The sequence below is a fragment of the Herpailurus yagouaroundi genome, unplaced genomic scaffold (assembly GCF_014898765.1).
Source record: "Herpailurus yagouaroundi ecotype Mexico unplaced genomic scaffold, PumYag 216, whole genome shotgun sequence".
NCBI classification, from domain to species: Eukaryota; Metazoa; Chordata; class Mammalia; order Carnivora; family Felidae; genus Herpailurus; species Herpailurus yagouaroundi.
Window position 1 is genome coordinate 6,784,548 of NW_024412447.1, and position 20,733 is coordinate 6,805,280.

Consider the following 20,733-nt stretch of genomic DNA (forward strand, 5'->3'; position numbering starts at 1 on the left):
GGGGGTTTATTTAATCACGTAATATTAGAAATGCTGGATGTGCACAAAATACTTGGTACCTGTACTGTCTAAAATGCTAGCTTAGAAGAAGAGATGAGGAATATCTCTGGAACGTTTTGTCCTTATTCATTTTATGTTGCATAACACGTATTCTGCTATGAACTGGAGGTATGTGAACTTTGGAAGGCTCCCTATCTGTTAGCTGAAAGCACTTGCAGGGTATGTAACCATTTCTAGTTAGCATCCTTTCCCACCACTTTGTTAATTTGCCTCTATGGGGTTAGCCCTGTAGGCCTAGCGAGTTTATGGTTAAAACGGTGTTGGCAGCCTCTCCTTCCTCCACTCTGCTATTTCTCAGCAACACCTAACAGTAAGGCTTGCAAGGATCCAGAACCCCCAGTTGTGGGATTCCACAGGCAACTCCTGAAGGATGAATTGCAGGCAGTCCTGTATTAGGGAGCACCATCTGTAATGGACTTTTGAGATAGTTGATGCACAGAGTCAGTAAACTTAGTGACCATCTTGAAAAATTGAGCGGGCCTTGCAGTGTGCTGAACAGATGAGTATCTCAGGTCAGAGGACCAGATTCCACAGGGGGAAGAATAGCCTGGGGATGGATTGTTTACTTACTGATCCTTTAATATGGCATTCATTTGGGCACATATGGGTCAATCCCCCTTCTCTGTAGCTGAAGAGAACCAGAATGCCTGACAACAGAGACTTGGGTGGACCTGATGGGATCTCACTTTTTAGTGAGGCCAGTTGAGCCTTTGGCACAGTTTTCATTGTACAGAAATAAGAACACTGTGGTTGCTCAAGACTTCTGTGAAGATAGACTTAAGAAGGGCATGATCCAGGGGTGCCTGGGTGGCTAAGTTAGTTGAGCGTCTGACTTTGGCTCAGGTTATGATCTCACTGCTTGTGTGTTCAAGCCCCTGTGTCGAGCTCTGTGCTGATAGCTCAGAGCCTGGAGCCTGCTTCAGATTCTGTCTCCATCTCTCTGCCCCTCCCCTGATCATGCTCTCTCTCTCTCTCTCCCTCTCTCTCTCTCTCTCTCTCAAATATAAAATAAAACGTTTAAAAAAACGTAAATAAAACGTTTAAAAAAACGTTTATAAAACGTTTAAAAAAATTTTTAAAGAAGGACCTGATCCAAAACACCAACAGGGACTACAATGAAGGAAAAGCAGAAAGGTCTCTCTGAGGAAACTGCTAAGAACATTTTATTGGTAGACTCTCAGTAACCGTCTAGTATTGAGTGGATATATTTAGTAAAATATCATCATTCATCAGAGCAGGAAAAAATTTTCTCTTTCTCATTCTTTGGAGAGTGACAAGCTCCAAAGTCATGGCAGTGTCACTTACTAAATAGGCATGAGTGAATTTTCTGGAAGAATTCAGCATGAACCTTGTAGGAGCTCTCAATATGGAAGCATTTATCAAATGTTCAGTCTAGGATTTGGGATGATGAAGTTTCCAGCTGCTTTTAGCTAATCATCATTCTTTGTGGGTCTCACAGTGGAGATGGGAAAGGAGATGATGAGTGAATGTAATTATTGCTGTTTGGATTGATGTTACTATTTCTTGACTACATGTTACCTCCTCTCTTACCTGTTCTAGTTGTATCAGTGACTGGCCAGTCTCCACACCTATTTCACCATTGCTTTCTCTTTCACTTTACAGATATGGGACCTACACACATGGACTTTTTAAGAAGCTCGGAATTCCTGGGCCAAAACCTCTGCCTTTTGTGGGAACTGCTCTGGGGTACCGTCAGGTGGGTGCTGTTTGAGCTCCCAGCTCCCTCTTTTGCTTCTTATGGTTGCAAATCCCAGCTTAGTTCCATATTAAAAATACTCCTCCTCAGCAGGAAGTTCTTAGGTTTCACACTTTCCAGAAATGGTGTCATAGTCTCCACCCAGCCTCCTCTTTTGCTTCCTATGGTTGCAAATCCCAGCTTAGTTCCATAGTAAACATGATCCTCCTCAGGAGGAAGTCTTGGGTTTCAAACTCTCCAGAAATGGTATTACAGGCCCTACCCAGCACATGGCCAGGTATAGCTCAGGGCTCTCTTGTTTGCTGTTAGGAGCCTCAGGTTTTCCCTCAGTTGGCAGTCCAGCTCTCTGGCCACTTCAGCCCAGGACTTTTTGTTCCAGCTTGTGAGCATCATAAAGAGGCTTTTCTTTCTGGCAGGTGCAGATTCCCAGGAAGGCATAATGGTACTTGGTATTAGGAGAAAAGCATCAAGTGGGTCCCTGGTACTGGCTCATTAAGCTCTGTATGCTAAAGTCAGACTTTTCTGTTCATAGCATGAGCTCTTTGTAGCCTCCTTGTTTTCCTGGATGTCTCTGGAACTTCAGTTTATTAGGCAACCCAAGATTCACTTTTGGGTAATTTGCACATAATTGAATTATCTCAAGAGCTGGCCAAAACCCACCCCACCCCTATAGTTGTTTCCATGGCTCTAACTCACCTTTTGCCACCTGTGACATCTTTTGACATTTGAGAGGTTGAACTAGAGCTCTTGGCTTTACCTCTGTATCTTCAAAGAAGGCATCCTATGGGTGACTTGAGCAGGGGGGAGTATAACTGAGGCAGTATATTGCTTATCTATTGTTTTCAGACTTTAATTCTAAATGAGTTGTGTATGTGTGTATGTTATTTTTCACACAAAGGTAGAACCACTCATACAAAATCACTAGAAAAGAGATGCTTTGACAAAACTATTAAAGACTTAATGTACCTGAATGGAATGTACTAGCAGACACACAGACTGAATTTTGGTAGACCCACTGTGTCTAATCCAGCTCTGATGCCTCACCCAAGGCCTGGCTCCTGAACAGAAGGTAGGAGCTCATGTCTTGAAGGCCAGCAGGCAGAGTCTATATTACAGGCTGCTCTCTGCCTTGGAGTTCCTTTCCTGCAGATCTGAGACTTATTCCTCAGATCCTACCTCTCCTGGCTCTCAGTGTCCAGTTATTGTTAAGAACTTACTGGACTTTTTCCTTTCCAACAGAGCAGTAATCTTCTATCCACTTTTCCAGATTAACTCCTTAGTACATGCATCCCAAGATGCACATTTCTGGAACCTTCCTTTGTAAAGTGAAAACATCAAATATCACAGCTGAAACATAGAGACAGGAAGTTTTGTTGTTTTCTTTTTTTGAAGTGACATGAGTGAAAGCTCAGAGCAAGTGTTTTAATTTGCACCATCCTTTGTGGAGGGGTGACATCATCCCCTCTTTTCCATGTGAGAACTGGACAACTGGAAGCGAGTCCACTTTGTCATTCATCCACTCATCTCTCACTTTCTCATTCAAAAAAATGTCTTACACTTTGTAAGTCTGCCAGACTGAAAGAGAGCACAGGAGTCTTAATTTCCTAAATCTACTGAAAATCTAGTAGGGCTCATGAGATCAATGAATAGAGTGGTAACTGAGGGTTGTTCAGGCCATGCTGACTTTCCCTCAGCTTCCGTTTTCTTATGATGCCCTGAAGTTAATAATTCAGATGGTTATGAGATTTAGAGACAACTCATGCACAAGCCAAACATGTCAGAAAGGCAAGGGTTACATAGTCTTCACAGACGAGTAAGATGTTCAGTATGAGCAGTATTAGTCAGTTCAAGGACTTGAAATTCTCCGTTTCATGTCTCTGTTTTCTCTCCTTTCCCGTAAGATGCATGTGAATAAGAGCTTCCCTCTATCTGCCAGTGAGAAAAGTAAGCCACATTTCATATGATCTGGGTCCTTTTTGTGCCCATTAGAGGTAAGGCTTAGTACATTTAGATTAATAATACATTTTCTTTCTTCTCGCAGGGCTTTTGTGAATTTGATGAGAAATGTTTTAAAACATATGGAAGAATGTGGGGGTGAGTATTCTGGAAATTTCCAGTGATAGGCTTTTTATGATGAGGCCCTTAGGGTGTGGACAGTCTCAGTCGAGAGCCCCTTGGGATGAAGCCCTATAATTAAAGCTCCTAAAACCTCCCCTTCCCAGGAATGCATGTGTCACCAGGTGTACAGGTCCAAATATGAATCTGGTCAGGAGAGCTGCAGGGTATCCTTTATGTTTTGGATTAATATGTGTTTTTGGTAGAAGGGCTGTTGTAAACAGAATGGAAAAACATTTCTGCTCAGCTCTTTCTTACTCTGTCTGAAAGTATGTAGTTTGTTTTGTTTTGTGTTTTAGTACTAAGCCAAGACTTTCCAATAAAACTATAGTCAAGTATTTCTTTTTCCAACTCTATAGACTGGAAGAGATGTAGGAAATTTCCAGAGCACAGTGTTTCCCTGGTGGGCTGATGGACTTGGGATTTTGTAGTATGGCCTCGGTGGCTTACAGTGGATGCTCCCAATGAGGTTGGCTAGAGGTTTGCTGAAGCAGTGTGAGAGGTATAGTGTGGTGCTGGGCCGCTCACAGCCAGTGTTGTACCTCTTTATCTTCTCTGGTCAAGTCCTCAGAATCCATAGGGCTCTGCTGAGTTGGTGTGACCCATAAGCAACATGGCAGAATAGAAAGAACACAGATCTCTGGATTGCCACTGGTTTATCTCCAGTGTCCCTCCTATGTTCAGTACTGGTCAGCTCTGGCTAGAGTCAGTGTTACATTGTGGGCCCCAGTTCTGTATTTAGTAAATGGTTCTCATGCTTGGCTATGGATAAAAACCACCTAGGAGGGCTTGTTAAAAATGCAGATTCTTGGTTTACGTCCTCCATTAACACAGAATTTGGAGGATGTGTGGTGGGGTGCAAGAATCCGAATTTAACTGGTAGTAGAAGTCGTATTAGGGCTGTGAGATCATGAAAAGAGAGGGTAACTTTTTTTTTTTAAATTTTTTTTTCAACGTTTATTTATTTTTGGGACAGAGAGAGACAGAGCATGAACAGGGGAGGGGCAGAGAGAGAGGGAGACACAGAATCGGAAACAGGCTCCAGGCTCTGAGCCATCAGCCCAGAGCCTGACGCGGGGCTCGAACTCACGGACCGCGAGATCGTGACCTGGCTGAAGTCGGACGCTTAACCGACTGCGCCACCCAGGCGCCCCCACGCTTGTGTTTTTTAACAAACAGGATAAGACGTGGGAAATCACCCAAGAAAGATAATCAGGTTGATGGGAGAGCCGATCTAAGTGCCACCTCAGTAACAACTATCACTGCTTCAACACTAAGTATACTCGACTTACACTGAAACCTTCTGAGTTTTAGAATACTTTTTGCAGACAGGGAGCATTTAGTGCAGTGGTTCTCCTCCATTTCTATATCTGATCACAAAGCATTTGAAGTTCCTTTGTAACATCAGAGGAAGAATAGGGGACTTATGGAAAATCTTCCATTTTGTTCTAACAAATGCAAATGATTTGTAGTAGAAAACACAATGCCAGAGGATGCTGTAATTAAGCATAATCTAAACCTCATGCCAGTGGCTGGTTCCCATTAACTGGTCATATGGACAGTCAGGAGGTCAGGGTTAATTGGGATGGATCACATATAAGGTGTCAGCTTTGTGCGATACATGTGTCACAAGTGGACTTGCCCTGCTACTAAGGGTTGTCACCTATATGGAGCCCAAGGGACTCACACTTGCGACCCACCTATAAGAAGAAATATAAGTAATAAAGGTAAATATACCTAACGTGATTTTTACTCTCAATTATTACTCTGTAACATTAAAGTGAATGTTTCTCTGTATTACTTTATTCTCTTTGTGTTTTTTGTTCAAAATTTTCTCAGTCAATGCTACCAAGAATATGTCTTTAATATTTAAATAATACTTCCTTTAAAATGTAACTAGAGGGGCGCCTGGGTGGCGCAGTCGGTTAAGCGTCCGACTTCAGCCAGGTCACGATCTCGCGGTCCGCGAGTTCGAGCCCCACGTCGGGCTCTGGGCTGATGGCTCAGAGCCTGGAGCCTGTTTCCGATTCTGTGTCTCCCTCTCTCTCTCTGCCCCTCCCCCGTTCATGCTCTGTCTCTCTCTGTCCCAAAAATAAATAAATGTTGAAAAAAAAAATAAATAAAATGTAACTAGAAATCATATTTTAGAGAATAGAGCAAAGAAATGATTCATAATTTTGCCATCACTTTTTGAGCATTTCATGTCTTTATCTGCAGGCACATCTTACATGTTTGTGATTACTGTGCCTACAGTTTTCATCTAATATTGTATTATGTGCATTTCATGTGTTTGATATATCTTCAAAATTATAATTATTAGTGACTGAGTGGGTGGAGTCTCTTTCATTATTTTTTTGTTCTTAGATAATTTACTTGCCTTCAGTTATTTACTAACCTTTTTTTGATAATATATATAAAATATTTAAAATGTTTGAAGTACTTCTAAAATATTTGAAATATTTTTAACATGCAAAAAATTATGGAGAATAGTCCCAGAAACAGCCATGTACACACATAGACTTAATAAATTTTCCATTGTTATTTCTGACCATGGTCTCAGAGAATGGATTAGGTAACATCAGGTTAAAAGTCTGGACTTGCAAGAGTGGCTGCCACTGCAGAAACTGGCACGTTAAATTTAATCAGCTCTGTTTCCCCGACATAGGTTTTATGATGGGCGACAGCCAGTGTTGGCGATCACAGATCCAGACACGATCAAAACAGTACTAGTGAAAGAATGTTATTCTGTCTTCACAAACCGGCGGGTAGGCATGGATTTATTTTAAATTTACATAGTTATTTATAAAGCTTTTATTTCAAAATAATAATGGATTTACTGGAAATTGTCCCAGGAGGTGTCATGTCATGTGGCCTTCAAGCTGTTTTCTCTAAGATAATATCTTGCTTAACTATATAGGACAGTATCAAAGCAGAATTTGTCATTGGCTCTAGCCACAGAGCTTATTCAGATTCCAGCAGTTTTATGTTTACCCATTTGTGTGTGTGTGTGTGTGTGTGTGTGTGTGTGTGTGTGTGTGTGTGTTTGTGCTGCTGTCTGAACATTTATCTTACTTGTAGATTAGTGTATCTACCACCACAATCACGTTACAGAGCTGTTCCATCACCAAAAGTCTCCCTCTTACTATTCTTTTGTAGGCATGGTGTGTAGCTTTTCTTTTTGTTGTATCAGGGTATTCAGCAGAGCAAACATTGTTTTTTATTTTCATAAGGCCAATTTATTCATTTTTTCCTTTTATGGGTTATGACTTTGGCATCAAGTTTGAAAACTCTTCACCTAGGCCTAAGTCCCAAGGATTTTCTCCAAGCATTTAGTTTTCTATTTTACATTTAAGTCTGTGATCTGTTTTGTGTTAATTTTAGTGTTAATCGTGAGATGTGAAGTTTAGGTCAAAGATCTTTGGTTTTGGCCCTTGACTGTCTAATGGCCCCAGAACCAGTGTGAAAAGGCTGTACTTCCTTCACTGAATTGCTTTTGTACCAATATAAAAATTCAGTGGGGCCTGTGTGTGTGTGTGTGTGTGTGTGTGTGTGTGTGTCATTCTCTGTTCTGTTCATTGATCTCTGTATCTATTCCTGCACTGGTGCCAGACTATCTTGATTACTGTAGCCATGTAGTACCTCTAAACATATGTACAGTGATTCCTCCCATTTTATTTTTGTTAGAATTGTGTTAGATTTCCAGCTACTTTGTCTTTCCATACAAATTCAGAACTTATCTATGTGTACATAATAGCAGAGACTTCGTAAGATGTGCCTCAAACCCATAGATACATCTGGGAGAAATTTGTGTCTTTACTAAGTCATGTCTCTCAATTCATGAACACACTATATGTTTATTTAGGTTTTCTTTTATTTTTTTCACCAACGTGTAGCTCTTAGCACTGGAAAAACATACATGTTTTATAAAAATGTATACCTAAAGTATCTCACCTTCTTTGAGTAGTTAAAATTATTATTGTGTTTTAATGGGTTTTGACATGTTCTTGTTATTATATAGAAATGTGGTTGGTTTTTGTGTTGATCTCGTTTCCTGCAACCTAGCTTAGTTCATTTATTAGATGCAGAGTTGTTCTTTTTTATATTCCTCAAGATTTTCTACATTGACATTATGTCACTTGAAATAGGGACACTCCTACTTTTATCCTATTTTTATCTTTCTATTCTGAATGTCTTTTATTTCTTTGTTTTGCTTATTGCACTAGCTAGGTTTTCTAGTACAATGTTGAATAAGAGTGGTTAGAGTGGGTATTCCTGTCTTGTTCCTGATGCTAGGGGGAAGCATTAGGAACTAGTAAGTGTCCTTTTTTTTTTTTTTTTTGGCTTAAAGAACTCCCTTTAGCAGGCTTAGTGGTTATGAATTATTTCCACTTTTGATTGTCTGGAAATGTTTTATCTCTCGTTTCTGAAGGTCTTCTTTTCTGGGTAAAGTATTCTTGAATAAATCACCCACTCTCTTCTGGCTTTAAGACTTCTGCTGAGGAATCACCTGATAGACTCAGGGGTGTCCTCCTTGTATATGATGAGCTCCTTTTCTCTTACTCCTTTCAAGATTTTTCTTTGTCTTTCATTTTTGGCAATTATATTATAATGTGTCTTGGTGAAGTCTTTTTTGGATTCAATCTTACTGGGGACTTTTAAGCTCATGTCCCAAGATTTCCATATATTTCCCTAGGTTTGGGAACTTTTCAGCCATTGTTTCTTTAAGTAAGCAGTCTTCCCACTTTTTCTTTCTCCTACTGGGTCTCCTGTATATGAATATTGTTTCATTTGATGGTATCCTATAAGTCCTGTTGGCATTTTTTTCCAGCCCTTTTCATTTTTTTCCCCAGTATGACTGGATAATTGAAAATAATCCATGAGAGCATGATGGGTTCAGGCAGTTGGGGGCCACAACATCAGCAACTGCATGATCCTTGGCAAGAGCAGTGGAAGGTTCTTGTGGCAACAGTGTCTGTTGGGATCTTCAGTAGCACCACCAGATCCAGCACCAGGGGACAAGTAGAATGGTGGCCAGAATTGGTGCTATGTACACAGTCATCAGAGGGGGTGCTGAAAACAGGCACATGCCCAAAACGGGGTTGGGGCCACCAGTGGGGTCCATCACCAACTTTGAGCACACAGGTGGTTTCAGGGGCTAGCCACTGGTGTGTGCATGACAGTGAGGGCTTGTGACTAGAGTCCATGCTGGCCGTGTATATGTGTATAGCTTCAGGATTTAGCTGTGGACCCTTGTGGTAGTGTAGTCCAGTGACAGGAGTCAGGACTGGCCTCAGGCACCTCAGTCATTCATCATTGAGGTGATGTTAGCTGTAGGGTTATTAGATACTCTTTATGAAGTTGAGGAAGATGTCATCTATTCCTAGTTTGTAAGTTTTTAATATGAATGGGTGGTAGAGATATCTGTATTAAAACAAAATACAGTTTTGGAAGATGGAAGAAAGATTCGAGTTTGTTGGCTGACAGGTCAGTCCCAAACTGAGAAAGAATTATCTCTCTCTTTTTCCTTCTGTCCCTTTGGGGAAATACAGGGGGAATAGATATCCACATAACTGCATCATTTCTTCAGAATAGCAATTAGATTCATAACCTTTTTAGTGTTAGCTATGGTATTTTTTTTAATCACCATAACAATACATCTGTTTTGTGAGTTGCTCCTGCTGCAGACATATGCAAAGACAGAACTGGTCTGAGGCAACATGCAGCTTGCCAGGGCTATCTGGCTATATCTACCAATCCAATTATACTCTGCATAGGGCAGAACTAGGGGTTAATACTGTGTATTATCCTGGAGGAGTATTCCCTACCAGATTTCCCCAAACACATTTATATTAAAAAGGAGATTGGGATATAAAGGCTGGAAAGCACATCAAGTGGCTGGATGTGTTTTTCAGCTTCTCAGAAGGGTAGGCATTTGGTGTAAATATCTGTTGAACATCTGACATAGGGCCTGCTACTCAGTAGATAATCACTAAATAATTGTTGAATAATTTGTATCCATTTGACAAATTTTCCACAACCTGAGACCTTCAAAACTTATATAAGGCAAAATGTCTTTTGCTTTGACGCTAGTCTCTTGGTCCAGTGGGATTTATGAAAAGTGCCATTTCTCTGTCTGAGGATGAACAATGGAAGAGAATACGAACAGTGCTGTCTCCAACCTTCACCAGTGGGAAGCTCAAGGAGGTAAGAAAGGGAGGGTTTTCAATTAGAAAGTTAAGGAATACATCCGTGGGCAGGTAGGAAATAAGATCACAGTCCATTTCTTAGGGGTAGTTTGCTGAATTTGGGCTTCCTAAAAATGGTCTTTTAGCTTCATGTCCTGGAAGAGACATGATAAGATTTGTTATTAGATGTCCCTACTGCTTCATGCTTATGAAAGCTGTGTAATTTTAGGACTTGATTCTTGGATTTAAGTCAGGTGGTGTTGTATTTGTGTGTAGATGTTCCCCATCATTGGCCAGTATGGAGATGTGTTGGTGAGGAACCTGAGGAAGGAGGCAGCGAAAGGCAATCCTGTCACCTTGAAAGAGTAAGTAGAGCTGCACCTGCTGGGCTTCTGGCTCTGTCATGACGCTTTCCAGCTACTGACACAGAACCAAACTCCCACTGTTGAGTTAGTCCAGTGAATAAACAGAAGTAGGCATATGGTGCTACAAGTCCAGTGGGCCACCCAAGAAGAGGTAGCACCCCTCAAAAGGCAGGGCAGTCAGGAGAAAGGGTCTTATTTTGTGTACATGAGGCGGGATTAATTTATCTACTTGATTGTCCCCTTGGATATTCTAGAAGGCAAAATACATCGTTTCAAAAGAAGAAACATAATTTATCAAATCGTTGAGTGTAGAGGGTATGGAATGGTGGGAGGGGAAGGCACTTTGTACATATTGGTGGGCATTGAATGGGGCAGGGAAGTTATCGTGTGGAACTTAGAACAACTTAAACCCCTTCCTGATTTTGTTAAGGATATTAGTAAAAAAAATATTAACTTTATGACCACTTGTCCATCTTTCAACCTTAGCAGAGAGAAAGCCCTGCTCATGGGATAAGGAGGGTGACTATATAATCTAAACTGTGATATTTTAAAATTATACACTATGAACATATGTACATAGGAACTGTTCTAGAAAAACTGGTGGCATATCACTTAGCTATGGCAACCCACAAATCAATTTTGTAGTGATTTACTATATATTTTTTAACTAGGAACATTATTAGATCTTACATTTTCCAGATATGAGTGTGTCCTGAGGGAAAGCTCTGATCACTGGAATTGAGGAAGAAGGGTCTTTCAGGAGTCTTAGCAGGAGTGTAGAGAAGAAGGGATAACATTCCTTTCAGCACATAACATGGTGTTGCCGTTCACTAATGTGCTGAAGAGGAATCAGTTCTGAGCATAGATACTGTGGTGAGACAAGGTCCGCATCAATTTTACCTTTCTTGACTCTTCTAGGAAAGGTTAATTATTCAACTATTTGTCTTGCTCAGACACAGTGTTTATCTACCTTCTATTGCCCATACTCCAAACACACTACTGTAATTTATTTGATTTTGGGTCTCTGTTCCTTCAGGACAGAGCTCCTTGAGTTCAGACGTGTGTCTAACTTGTCATAGTGTCCCCATCACCCCTAGCACAAGGCCAGCAGTATCACTAGCATGATGCCTCTGCCGAATTCCTCATGGATACCTCATGAATGAGTGTGATGGCATATAGACTCTTCAGATTATCCAGAAGGTGGTTCTGAAAGTGTGGCTCTTACGTGGCCTGGGCATCAGAATCTAACGCTGCATGTGTTGGATAGGGATAGTAAAGAGTTTCTGATTTTAATTATCTATGTCTTTCTTTCCCTACTCAGCATCTTTGGGGCCTACAGCATGGATGTGATTACTGGTACCTCCTTTGGAGTGAACATTGATTCCCTCAACAACCCACAAGATCCCTTTGTGGAAAATACGAAGAATCTCTTAAAATTTTCCTTCCTTGATCCACTTTTCTTCTCAATATGTATGTAGATTACTATTTTTCTTCTCCCTTCCTTTTCTCCTTTTCTTCCTCCCTCACTTCCTCCCTTCCTACCTTTCTACAACAATTTTATTGAGCTATAACTTCACATAACATATAGGTCCTCTTTTAAAATGTACAATTCATAATTTGGCTATTGAGATAGTGCTGCTATAAACATTGGGGTGCATGTGCCCTTTCAAATCAGCATTTTTGTATCCTTTGGATAAATACCTAGTCAGGCAATTGTAGGGTCATAGGGTAGTTTTATTTTTAAATTTTTGAGGAGCCTCCATACTGTTCTCCAGAGTGACTGAACAAGTTTGCATCCCCACCAGCAATGCAAAAGAGATCTTCTCTCTGCATTCTCGCCAACATCTGTTGTTGCCTGAGTTGTTCATGTTAGCCATTCTGACAGGTGTGAGGTCGTATCTCATTGTGGTTTTGATGTGTATTTCCCTGATGACAAGTGATGTTGAGCATTTTTTCATGTGTTGGTTGGTCATATGGATGTCTTTGGAGAAGTGTCTATTCATGTCTTTTGCCCATTTCTTCACTGGGCTATTTGTTTTTTGGGTGTTGACTTTGATAAGTTCTTTATAGATTTTGGATATTAACCCTTTATCTGATATGTCATTTGCAAATATCTTCTCCCATTACGTTGGTTGCCTTTTAGGTTTGCTGATTGTTTCCTTTGCTGTGCAGAGGCTTTTTATTTTGATAAGGTCCCAATAGTTCATTTTTGCTTTTGTTTCCCTTGCCTCCGGAGACGTGTTGAGTAAGAAGTTGCTGCAGCCAAGGTCAAAGAAGTTTTTGCCTGATTTTTGCTCAATGATTTTGATGACTTCCTGTCTTACATTGAGGTCTTTCACCCATTTTGAGTTTATTTTTTGTGTATGGTGTAAGAAAGTGGTTCAGGTTCATTCTTCTGCATGTCACTGTCCAGTTTTCCCCAGCACCACTTGCTAAAGAGACTGTCTTTATTCCATCGGATATTCTTTCCTGCTTTGTCAAAGATTAGTTGGCCATACATTTATGGGTCCATTTCTGGAGTTTCTATTCTGTTCCATTGATCTGAGTGTCTGTTTTTGTGCCAGTACCATACTGTCTTGATGATTATACCTTTGTAATACAGCTTGAAGTCTGGGATTGTGATGCCTCCTGCTTTGGTTTTCTTCTTAAAGATTGCTTTGGATATTTGCAGTCTTTTCTGGTTCCATACAAATTTTAGGATTGTTTGTTTTAACTCTGTGAAGAATCCTGGTGTCATTTTGATAGGGATTGCATTGAACATGTAGATTGCTTTGGGAAGTATTGACATTTTAACAATATTTGTTCTTCCTATCCAGGAGCATGGAATATTTTTCCACTTTTTTGTGACTTTTTCAATTTCTTTCATAAGCTTTCTATAGTTTTCAGTGTGTGATTTTTTCATCTTTTTTGCTTAGGTTTATTCTTAGGTATTTTATGGTTTTTGGTGCAATTATAAATGGGATCAATTCCTTGATTTCTCTTTCTGTTGCTTCATTGTTGGTGTATAGGAATGCAACCGATTTCTGTGCATTGATCTTATATTGTACAACTTTGCTGAATTTATGGATCAGTTCTAGCAGGGTTTTGGTGAAGCCTTTTGGGTTTTAGAGTATCACGTCATCTGCAAAGAGTGTATGTTTGACTTTCTCCTGGATGCTTTGGGTGCCTTTATTTCTTTGTGTAGTCTTACTGCTGAGGTTAAGACTTCCAATACTATGTTGAATAACAATGGCGAGAGTGGACATCCCTGTATTGTTCCTGACCTTAGGGGGAGAGCTCTCAGTTTTTCCCCCTTGAGGATGATATTAGAGGTGGGTCTTTCATATATGGCTTTTATGATCTCCAGGTATGATCCTTCTATCCCTACTTTCTTGAGGGTTTTTATCAAGAAAGGATGCTGTAATTTGTCAAATGCTTTCTCTGAATCTTTTGGGAGGATCATATGGTTCTTGTTCTTTCTTTTATTGATGTGATGAGTCACATTGATTGTTTTGCAGATTTTGAATCAGCCCTGCATCCCAGGTATAAATCCCACTTGGTCATGGTGAATAAGTCTGCTAATGTATTGTTGGATCCAGTTGGCTAGTATCATCTTGAGGACTTTTTTGCATCCATGTTCATCAGGGAAATTGGTGTATAGTGAGTTCTCCTTTTTAGTGGGGTCTCTGTGTGGTTTTGGAATCAAGGTAATGCTGGCTTCATAGAAAGAGTTTGGAAGTTTTCCTTCTATTTCTATTTTTTGGAACAGCTTCAAGAGAATAGGTGTCAACTTTTCCTTAAATGTTTGGTAGAATTCCCCTGGAAAGCCATCTGGCCCTGGACTCTTGTTTTCTGGGAGATTTTTGATTACTAATTCGATTTCTTTACTGGTTATGGGTCTGTTCAAATTTTCTGTTTCTTCCTGTTTCAGTTTTGATAGTTACATGTTTCTAGGAATTTGTCCATTTCTTCCAGATTGCCCATTTTATTGGAGTATAATTGCTGATAATATTGTCTTACTGTTTTTATTTCTGCTGTGCTGGTTGTGATCTCTCCTCTTTCATTCTTGATTTTATTTATTTGGGACCCTTCCTTTTTCTTTTTGATCAAACTGTCTAGGGGTTTATCAATGTTGTTAATTCTTTCAAAGAACCAGCTTCTGGTTTAATTGATCTCTTCAACTTTTTTGTTTTGTTTTGTTTTGATAGCATTGATTTCTGCTCTATACTTTATTATTTCCTGTCTTCTGCTGGTTTGGGGTTTTATTTGCTGTTCTTTTTTCAGCTCTTTAAGGCGTAAGGTTAGGCTGTGTATCTGAGACCTTTCTTACTTCTTTAGGAAGGCCTAGATTGCTATATAATTTCCTCTTATGACCACCTTTGCTGCATCCCAGAGGTTTGGGGCTGTGGTGTTATCATTTTCATTGGCTTCCATGTACTTTTTAATTTCCTTTTTAACTTCTTGGTTAGCCCATTCATTTTTCAGTAGGATGTCCTTTAGTCTCCAAATATTTTTTACCTTTTCAAAATTTCTTGTGGTTGATTTTGAGTTTCATAGCATTGTGGTCTGAAAATATGCATGGCATGATCTCGATTTTTTTTTTTTTTTACTTACTTAGGGCTGATTTGTGTCCAGTATATGGTCTCTTCTGGAAAACGTTCCATGTGCACTGGAGAAGAATGTGCATTCTGCTTTTGGATGAAATGTTCTGAATATATCCGTTAAGTCCATCTATTCCACTGTGTCATTCAAAGCCACACTGTGTCATTTTTCCTTGTTGATTTTCTGTTTTGATGATCTGTCCATTGTTGTAACTGGGGTGTTAAAGTCCCCTACTATTATGGTATTATTATCAATGAGTTTCTTTAAGTTTCTGATTAATTGAGTTACATATTTGGGTGCTTTCACATTTGGAGCATACATGTTTACAATTGTTAGGTCTTCTTGGTGGATAGTTCCCTTAATTATGATAAAATGCCCTTCTTCATCTCTTGCTACAGTCTTTATTTTAAAGTCTAGATTGTCTGATGTAAGTATGGCTACTCAGGCTTTCTTTTGTCAACCATTAGCATGATAGTTGGTTCTCCATCCCCTTGCTTTCAATATGAAGGTCACTTCAATATGAAGGTCTAAAGTAGGTCTCTTGTAAACAGCATATAGATGGGTCTTGTTTTATTATACATTCTGTTACCCTTTGTCTTCTGATTGGAGCATTGAGTCCACTGACGTTTAGAGTGAGTACTGAAAGATATGCATTTATTGCCATTATGATACTTGTAGAGTTGGAGTTTCTGGTGGTGTTCTCTGGTCCTTCCTAATCTTTGTTGCTTTTGGTATATATATATATATATTTTTTTTCATCTTTTCTCCCCTCTGAGAGTCCCCCTTAAAATTTCTTGCAGGGCTGGGTTAGTGGTCACAAACTCCCTTAAGTTTTGTTTGTCTGGGAACCTTTTAATCTCTCCTTATATTTTGAATGACAGCCTTGCTGGAGAGAGAATTATTGGCTGCATATTTTTCTGATTTATCACATTGAATATATCCTGCCACTCCTTTCTGGCCTGCCAACTTTCTGTGGTTAGGTCTGCTGCAAACCTGATCTGTCTTCCCTTGTAGGTTAAGGACTTTTTTCCCCTGCTGCTTTCATGATTCTTTCCTTGACTGAGTATTTCGTGAATTTGACTATGATATGCCTTGTTGATGGTCGGTTTTTCTTGAATCTAAGGGAAGTCCTCTGTGCTTCCTGGATTTTGATGTTTGTGTCTTTCCCCAGGTTAGGAAAGTTTTCTGCTCTGATTTGCTCACATAACCCTTCTACCTCTCTCTCTTCATCTTCTGGGACCCCTATGATTCTGATGTTGTTCCTTTTTAATGGGTCACTGATTTCTCTAATTCTTAAAACATGCTCTTTTGCCTTAGTTTCCCTCTTTTTTTCTGCTTCATTATTCTCCATAAGTTTGTCTTCTATATCGCTTATTCGCTGCTCTGCCTCATCCATCCTTGATGCTGTGGCATCCATCTGAGATTGCAGCTCAGTTATAGCATTTTGTATTTCATCCTGACTAGCTTTTACTTCTTTTATGTCTGCAGAAAGGGATTCTAATCTATTTTCAGCCCCAGCTCTTATTCTTATTATCATGATTCTAAATTCTGGTTCAGACATCTTGCTTGTATCCGTGTTATTAAGTCCCTGGCTGTCATTTATTCCTGCCCTTGTTTTGGGGGTGAATTCCTTCATTTTTTCATTTTGAAGGAAGAGAAGGAATTAATAAGGTAAAGAAAGTTAAAATTAAAAAATTAAAACAACAAACACAAAAATATCAAATAAAGAATGCTAGATTTTAGGTGTGTTTTGTTCTGGGTTTGAAAGGAGCTTGATAGATGGGAGATAAAAGGAAAAAGAAAAAAAGGAAAAGGTTTGAAAATTTGACAAAATGAATACACTAAAATAGAATAAAATGAAATAATGTAGGTAAAATAGAATTTGAAAAATTTACAAAAAAGTAAAAAAAAGTAGAAAAAATTAAAGAAAAGTATTTTTAGGAAAAATTGAAAATAAAAATAAACTTTTCTCTTTTTGTATTCAAGGAAAAGAAAAGAAATGAAAAAGGGAAAAAAAGGAAAATTAAATGGATAGAACAGCGAACAGACTGAAATACGATTGAAATTACATGGTTTTCCCATTGAAGTCAAACTATGAAGCACTTTATAATCTGTAAACTAAGCAGGCAGAGAGATGTAGTGTTCCTGAAGAGTAAGGTTGGCCCAGTGGATGGGGCTTAGTATAATGTCTCTGTTCTCCACTAGATGGTGCTGCTTGGCTTATTGGGGTGGATATTTGTGGCGCATGTAGGTGTGTATGTGCATGCACAGGAAGGGTGAAAATGGGATCACCTAGCTACCCAATCTCTGGTATCGGAACTCTGTTCTCCCTGATCAGCAATTACACACCCATCCTTTGTCCCTGGCTCCTGTCCACTCCCCGCTCTTATACTGTCCAAGACCAAGCCCTCAGGTTGCCAGGCAGCACCTTCCTCCTGACTTTTATCCCAGATGCAGCTCTTTTTCCCAACCCCTCACTTCTGAGGGACTGCAGCTTTGACCTGTTCTGACCCTCTGCACAAAGGTCTCACTGAGCAATGGCTGGGTCCGGCCACACCCAGGAACATTCACGGGCCCATGCTGCTGCCAATGCCCAGAGACTGCAGCTGGGTGCCATCCCTCTCCAGAAGAAGTTCACATGATTGTGTAGAAGCAGCATTTCAGGGATTATGGAAAATCACAATACATATCTGGCACCAGGCTTCCCCACTAACTTCCTTGTTCTAGTACCAGCAAATGTGGTTGTTCTCCCAGTCTGCTGTGATGTTTGCCTGTGGGGTGGCCACACAACCTCTACCAAATGTCCTCCCAGCAATGAACCGCCTCTCCCAATGTGTCCCAAGGACCCCTGGTCTTCACTCTGCTCCTGGGGATTCGCCCTTCCTACCAGAGCACTTCCAGGTGTCAAGCTGTGGAGTTTCAGACTCTGCAGTCTCCCTGTTGATAGAGTCTTAATGGAATTTAAACCCTATCCCTTCTTCTTTCTCCCTTTTAGTTCAGTCCCTGCGGCTGTTTCCACTTTTCCACTCTCTCTCCAGCTGCTTTTGGAGGGGGAGTGTTTTTCCCATACTCTCCCTCTGTCTCTGTCCTCTCAAAACAGCTCCCTGTCCTCTGTGACTTCTCTCTCCCCCAGTTCACCTCTCCACACTGCATATCTGCTGAGTTCTGTGGTTCAGGTTGTGCAGATTGTTGTGTTAATCCTCAAATCAGTTTTCTAGGTTTGCAGGATGGCTTAGTGTTGTCTGGCTGTATTTTATGGACACAAGATGCAAAAAACACCTTCCATGCTGTTATGCCATCTTCTAGATCTTGGTTCTTTTTAAATGTAGACATTTATAGCGATAAATTTCTTCCTGATCACTGCTTTTGCTACATCCAAGAGTTGGTATTTCATGTCTTTATTTTTATCAGTCTCCAAGTAATCCTTTTTTTTAATTAAAAAAAATTAATGTTTATTTATTTATTTTTGAGAGACATAGAGACAGAATGCAAGTGGGGGAAGGGCAGAGAGAGAGGGAGACACAGAATCCAAAGCAGGTTCCAGGCTCTGAGCTGTCAGCACAGAGCCTGATGCTGGTTCAAACTCATTAACTATGAGATCATGACCTGAACTGAAGCCAACAAACTACTGAGCCACCCAGGCACCCCCTCCAAGTAATTCTTAATTGCCTTTTTGATTTCTTCTTTGAACCATTGGTTATATAAGAGTGTAATGTTTAATTTCCACATATTTGTGAGTTTCCCAATGTTGTTTATGTTCTCAATTTCTAATTTTATTTCATTGTGGTTGAAGGGCATACTGTGTATTATTTGCATCCTGACAACAGTTTCTTAAACATCATGATTAATTATGAGACTGATGCGCTGCCTACTGCACTAAGGAGGCAGGTACATCATGATTAATTAAAGTAGCATATTATGGTCTGGTTTATACAAAGAGGTTCTAGTCTAAAAATAAAAGCTAAGATATCCAGGGATGTAATTCTGTTGCTTTGGTCACTCCAAACCGGTGGAAGTAGACACTGATCTCACTGCTGTAGTGGTGGTCCTCATGTGTGACTTGCCCTGGCTCAGCCATTGGTTTGAAATTTCCAATAAAGGCCATAAGGGAATGACTCCTGGTTTCAATGACTCCTGGTGTCTTTTACTCCTCTGATTAGAAGAGCAAATTATAATTGTTCCAGGTAAATTTTGCATTTTCACTGTGCTTTCCATTGTTCTTTTTCCTTACAGTACTCTTCCCATTCCTTACCCCAATTTTTGAACTATTAAATATCTGGATGTTTCCAAAAAAAGTTACTGATTTTTTCACAAAATCTGTAAAAAGGATGAAGGAAAGTCGCCTCAAAGATAAACAAAAGGTAAATCCAGTGTTGGTTGCATGTGGATGTTCACTTTTGATCTTTTATTGATTTGTGTACATCTCATGTGTGTACTTCTATGTATGTTTTTATGGTAGGTAGAGCACTGTAGGGTTTAGAGCAGGAGAGTTCTAACATTTTAGAGAGAATTAAAAAGGTTGAAGTTAAAGAAGGAGATAAGAAAATGAGTCAGAGAAAGAATGTTTAAAATTGAATAATAAGCATGGCAACTAGTATGTCACTGCACAAAATTTGGTGAGAGAAAAACTACCACTTCACTTCAATAAATTGTCAAAGCATAAAAATTACTGTGTAAAAATAATTTTCTGTATTGTAATTTTTCCAGATCTTACATTGGCAAAGAATGCCTTCAATTCTAAGCCTCTTGTTTTACACATTCTCTAGTGGAATGTCCTGTTAGGCACTTGATGGAGTATAGTCTGTGTTAAACTTGAGCTTGCCATTGTCTGGAGTGGGCAGGAGTCTTCTCTGAGCACTAAGGCTGCAAGATGGCTAAGCCAGTTTTGCCTCATGAGGCCTGGTGGCCAGAAAAGAATGTGTGCTGCACAGGGAGACAGGGCTGGGTACCCCAGGATGTCATTGAAGATTGTGCAGAGTTCTGAGAGGGTGGAGTACTGGAAGATGCTGACACACAGCTGCTCATTGGCACTGCAGGGGTCAGGGGATTGATCTTTGTGACCATTCATTAAGAATTAAGGCCAGAGTTAAAAAGGACTGGAATCATGGACTTTCTCTTGAGCAAGCAGGCATGGCAAGAGAGGGAGCAGGCAACTCTTTGGCCAGGAGGCTGTAGTCAAAAGCCAGAAAAGCTGAAGGCAAGAACCAAAAAGCAGTGAGACACAGTAGCTGGATTCCTGTCAGGGAAGCATCCTGTTCTCCAAGTTTGTACCTGGATGTTTTTGTTTAGTGATGACTCTGACAAAACTAGTGAGACCTTTGTGCATAAAGGGGCCATATTCTCAGGAAAGAAGTTAAGTCCTGAACCCCTGACTTAATTCTGACTTCACAAGTGACTTTTTGTCATTGGAACTTCTCTTTCTGCTTCCAGCACCGAGTGGATTTGCTCCAGCTGATGATTAACTCCCAGAATTCCAAAGAAACAGACACCCATAAAGGTAAGCAAGGAGAGTTTCAGAGAACCAGTGATGGGAGACTCAGAGGCAGGGGTGGTTCTGAGATGTGCAGGAAGGTTCTTAGCAAGTGGAGTTCTGCAAATTGAAGAACAACACATATTTAGATAGAAACGGAGCAGAAGCACTGTTTTCAGAAGCCCACAGCCTCAGGTTTGTTCAGAGCCTGTTGGCAATGATAGACTAAGCAGTCAGTTG

At 40.1% G+C, this 20,733-nt stretch overlaps 1 protein-coding gene across 2 annotated transcripts in view; it reads left to right on the forward strand.

The window, feature by feature from the left end:
• Nucleotides 1-20,733, forward strand: part of LOC121017809 (cytochrome P450 3A12-like) — a 35,675-nt gene that overhangs the window by 3,042 nt on the left and 11,900 nt on the right. For both annotated transcript variants that reach the window (XM_040456280.1, XM_040456281.1), the window contains exons 2-9: nt 1,684-1,777; nt 3,819-3,871; nt 6,558-6,657; nt 9,983-10,096; nt 10,354-10,442; nt 11,764-11,912; nt 19,257-19,384; nt 20,454-20,520. In XM_040456280.1, the coding sequence (XP_040312214.1) occupies nt 1,684-1,777; nt 3,819-3,871; nt 6,558-6,657; nt 9,983-10,096; nt 10,354-10,442; nt 11,764-11,912; nt 19,257-19,384; nt 20,454-20,520 (794 nt within the window). The remainder of the gene's footprint in view (nt 1-1,683; nt 1,778-3,818; nt 3,872-6,557; nt 6,658-9,982; nt 10,097-10,353; nt 10,443-11,763; nt 11,913-19,256; nt 19,385-20,453; nt 20,521-20,733) is intronic.